This window comes from Cotesia glomerata, linkage group LG3, assembly GCF_020080835.1.
Source record: "Cotesia glomerata isolate CgM1 linkage group LG3, MPM_Cglom_v2.3, whole genome shotgun sequence".
Lineage (NCBI taxonomy): Eukaryota > Metazoa > Arthropoda > Insecta > Hymenoptera > Braconidae > Cotesia > Cotesia glomerata.
This window is the reverse complement of record NC_058160.1, coordinates 13417642-13422454: the sequence shown is the minus strand read 5'-3', so window position 1 is coordinate 13422454 and position 4813 is coordinate 13417642. Positions and strand designations below refer to the sequence as shown.

The 4813-nt window shown below is 28.2% G+C and overlaps 1 protein-coding gene across 1 annotated transcript; it reads right to left on the bottom strand.

Annotated features, from left to right (window-relative positions):
• Positions 1–821: 821 nt before the first annotated feature.
• LOC123261350 lies at positions 822–4496 on the bottom strand. Its single transcript, XM_044722941.1, has 4 exons — positions 3473–4496; positions 2882–3109; positions 1622–2776; positions 822–1333 (listed from the first exon to the last, which is right to left on the bottom strand). The coding sequence occupies exons 1-4, from the start codon at positions 4494–4496 to the stop codon at positions 822–824; spliced, it is 2919 nt and encodes a 972-aa protein (XP_044578876.1).
• Between the last annotated feature and the right edge of the window lie 317 nt (positions 4497–4813).

Genomic DNA, 4813 nt, shown 5'->3' with positions numbered 1-4813 from the left:
GTTGGGAGGGGATCGTTGGTGGGGAGTTATACTTACTTGCATCCAAATTTCAGTCCTCTGCTTGCAGTTACTTCAATCAGTCGTTCAGTTTAAAAAAAAACTTGTGTATTTTGTTATAAATATTTAAAATTGTGTACTCTACAGAAAATCAAGTAAGTCATTTATTTCATTATTTGATTTTATAACTAATTTCTCCTATTATTATTAACTATTTTCTATCAATTTCTTAGCTTAATAATTCAAAAATGGATTTGAGCGCTATCAATAAAATCAACAACTTACCGAACTTTTTACCAACTAAAAAGTTTGAAGAACTGCAACTGAACAAGATTTATCAAATCACGGAAATTAAGAAAGTCAACACAAAATATGGACCAAAAATTTTGGGAATTGTGGAAAACGAGTTTTCAATCTTCTTCCCGAATCGAACCAACCGGAAGCTCATTGATGATGAAGATCAGTTAACTTCTCTGATCGATTTGGCCTCAGCAGGAGAACTTTACTTGAATTATTTCGGAACAGCTTATCACAAGTTTGAATTTCTTATTAAACCTTTATAATCAAGGATAAAATATAAATTTAATTCAATTCATGTTAAAAAAATCTACTTGTATGTATTCTTAAAAAATTATACTTAAAAAAATATACATAAAAAAATTTACAGAAAAAATATTTTTTTTTATTTAAAATATCCAAATCCTATTACAAAAATATTATATTAATTTTTTTTCTAATTACTTAAAAACTTACTTTACAATAATCTTGGTCTTTTATTAGTTGTTGTTGTTTTCAATATTGGCATCTTTTCTGAACTTGGTATTTCATAACCCCCAAGGTAAAGTGTCTGTACTATTTATGAGAAGTTGACGTTTATCGTCTTCCCAACTTAAAGCTAATTTCGTTTGAAGAAGTGTATTAACTTCATGATTTCTACTTTTTATAACATATTCATCTTTTTTTACTTTTATATTATCGAATAGACATTGTTTATAATCATCAAATGTTATAGTTCGCAAAGTTGATTTCTTGACTCCTTTTGCTCGCATTTTAACCGTATCATCTTTAACTTCTTCATCAGATTCATACATTTGAATTTGATCTTCTTTAGATTTATATATTTGAAAAGCGTAAAGTTTTGCTCTTAATCCAACAAATTCCGACATAATTTTACCGTTGTTTTCATCTTTCATTAATCCTAAAACTTTTTTATTTACTAATGGAATATTGTAAATATTATCTGGTGGATAGTCAGAGGTATCAAACTTTGCAATATCACGTTTGATGATTTCATATATATTAGGTACAGTAAAGTGATAAATTAGACTATCTGTATCTGTATACATTAATTTAGAATCGTCATTTTTAAAATTTTTCTTTACATAATTATAGTGAAAATCGTATATATAAGTTTTTGACATATCTAAAATACAAAAACCAGCGTAGATTGGTTTATTAAAATTAACTTCAGCACATTTCATTTCAATAATAATCATATTTTCATCAAAAACTGTAAGACTATGGAAATTTGGTTTACAAATCATATCAGAAGCACCATATCTACCAGTCCATCTTGTAACTATTCTAACATCTTTATATTTTCTAACATTTTCTATAGTCTTACCAAAAACTGCATTATTCATTAATTTATAAAAATCTTTTTCAAATTCATTTTTTGCAGCCTTTCTACAATCTGTATTCTTATCTTTATACGGTTTTAACCATGGCGACTCTCTAAACTTTAAAATTCGGTGTACTTTTGTTAATTTTAATCCCAAGTCTAAACATTGTTTTAAATTTCTATAGTGTATTACATACTCTTTTTTATCATACAAAGTAGTTGCTAATTTTGTATGTTTGCTGTCTGGAGGTAAAAAGTGTTCAGGACATAAAGGTAAATCTTTATGTAGATCATATAATTCCTCCGGATATTTTAGATCAACTTCAAGTATATAGCCAAAACCTTCGGTATTATTCAAAAATTTATTAATTTCCTGAGTTATATCGAAATTTAATTCAACCCATTCAAATGAGCCTGTTGGTAAAGGCATACTCATAGATGCACCATACAAATTATTAACATCAAAATACATTAAATAGGATTCTGGTTTATTTGAATCAAAATTATCACCCATATATCTATTATTTGCTAATGCATATCTATTTGTACACTGAGAAACACCACCTCTGACACCTTTTTCAATGAATAGCATCATTTCCGAATCAGTTAATAATTCCAACTCAACACCAGTATACTTTAACATTGCATCAAAAGCTAACCCTGGCACTGTATAGTAGTGTAAAGGATCTAAGCGATAAGTTTTTAAACAATTACTTCTAAAGTTTTCAAATATATCAGCTAATAAAAGAACATCAGTTTTAAGATATAAATCAGAATACTCTCCTAATGTTTTTATATTAAATTCTTTCCAGATTAATTGAGCGAATGCGTAATTTTTTTTGGTTACATTACTGTTGGATAATTTCGAATAAAAATGCTTCCTCTCAGGTAATTTTGTATCATTGAGTTTATCTATCGATGTTATATATTCATACGGGAATACTCCCTTTCTAATGACTAATCTAAATTTTTCAAGATCATTATAATGAAGTTTTGTTATCTTTTTATCATCTTCTTTTAAGTTCGATGCTAATTTATCTAGACTAGAAGCCATAAATTTAAATGAGTCTATGAATCTTAGATTAACGCATGTTTTTTCAACATGCTTAGTAAAAGAAATATAACGATCTTTATTGATTGGTAATAAATCAATTTTACCTTTGAAATTTTGAGCTAAAGATTTTATTATAAAATGCGAGTCATAACCAGACATATTATGAAAAACTATCGGTATTGTATGGGATTTTTTATAATTTAAATTACACGATAAATGAGCAGGTCCTCTGTAATATCCCGTAAAATGATTATGATCGTAACATTTGTCTTGAGAATTTATAATTTTTTTTTCGCAAATATAACAAATATTTGCCTGTTTATGTTCTTCTAATTGTTGTTTAGTCAAAGGTTTCATAGGTATTGGATTTTTTAAATATGAATCTACTTCAATTGCAAAATTTTTAAGTTTACCCACAAACCAGTCAATGCAATTTTCTGAACGATTAATTTCAAATCTCGATAATTTATTATCATAATTACAAAAGCGGTAAAATGCATTTAATATTTTATTTTCCTCTGTTGGAAATACCATGTGAACTTTATTAATTTTAAAACAATCTTCTCTATGACGTTCAAAAGATTCTCTAATTTTAAAATGATTTAAGCATCGATCACAAAAGAAATGTTGTTTGCGTGATTTTGTTAAACTACTTGTTACTAAAGCTGATAAATTATTAATTAATGCAAAATGATAAATCGGTTTATAATCGTTATAATCATCGCTTTTCGTATTTAAATTTATATTACTTTGTACTGCTAAAAGGTGAATGGTTTTTATATCAGAATTTATAGACTTACTTAAATACACCGGAATTATTACACATTCATCAGATTTCTTATCGGATTTTTCACTAGAGAAATCAGATTCTAAGCCGTATACATTAATAGATAAATTGTTCATTTTTTCAAATTTTGCAATATCTCTAATTTGAATAGGAAAATTAATACCGTCGTATTTAAGTACCTCACTAAAATGTGGATAAGAAGTAGTTCTCTCTCTGTGACTCGTCCTTGGAGGGTGAATAGCAGCTACAACACACCAGAGGAAGCAGTATTCATCAAAGTTTTCAATATTCAAAACTGCATGTCTGTTGATTATCTTCTGAGGTATCCTCACCCAAGTTGAAATTCCAGCATGAAGGGGTTGATATTTTGACATCGTTACTACTAAATTTGAAATTTCTGATAAACGCCATCCAGATTTTTCTTGACAGAATTCTTCGATTTTTCTTATCAAGGCATTGGTCACGTGATTTTTATACCAGTCAGCAATATCTGTAGATGCTAATATTTCGCGACTTTGTGTAACGAAAGATTTTACTTCTTCTCGATTGGTGGTTGGAATCTCAAATTTACCAAAAAATTCAACATTAATTTTTAAACTATTTACTTTGTTTAACATCTCTTGAACTTTTGCACAAACAATATTCTCAGAAAAAGTAAAAAATTCCCCCACATTTTTGTGAGTACGGTTGATTACCGCACCAGTCTTAATGTTGTTTGAAAAGGCATTTCCAAGATCTTGCCATTTAATAGAATTATTTTGTTGATTTAAATCCCCACCCACAACCTGACCACTCAATAGCAAAAACTGTTCACTAAACCAATGCAGGAGGGTAATCTGTGTTCTAACACTGCGTTTTACATGCACACTTGTCTGAGGATCTAATAAAATAGTATTAAAGTAGTTAATAGTATCCTGACAAACATTAAAACACCGATCACATTGTTCAGCACTCACTGGGTTCGATTTTAAATCGTTATAAGATTGGGACACTGTATCCACCAAGCTGCGAATAGCTTCTATAATTTGTTGAGACATATTTGCAAAAAAAAAAAATTTTTGCAAAAAAATTTGCAAAAAAAAATGCAAAAAAAATTGCAAAAAATTCGCAAATACAACTTAATACTAGTATAAATCACTAGCAATTATTAAATCAAACTTTTTATATTATATGATATGCGCTAAGTGTGAGATTGAAACTTTTCTGACTGAGATATGCAAAGTGTGAGATTCAAACTTCTTCTGTAAGTCAAGGAAGTAATCGCAGAATATTTATATAAAAAATTATGCGTTCATGATATACATGTATGCATGTATGAGTAAAATAATAGTAAGACCACCTATGATTAATAAGA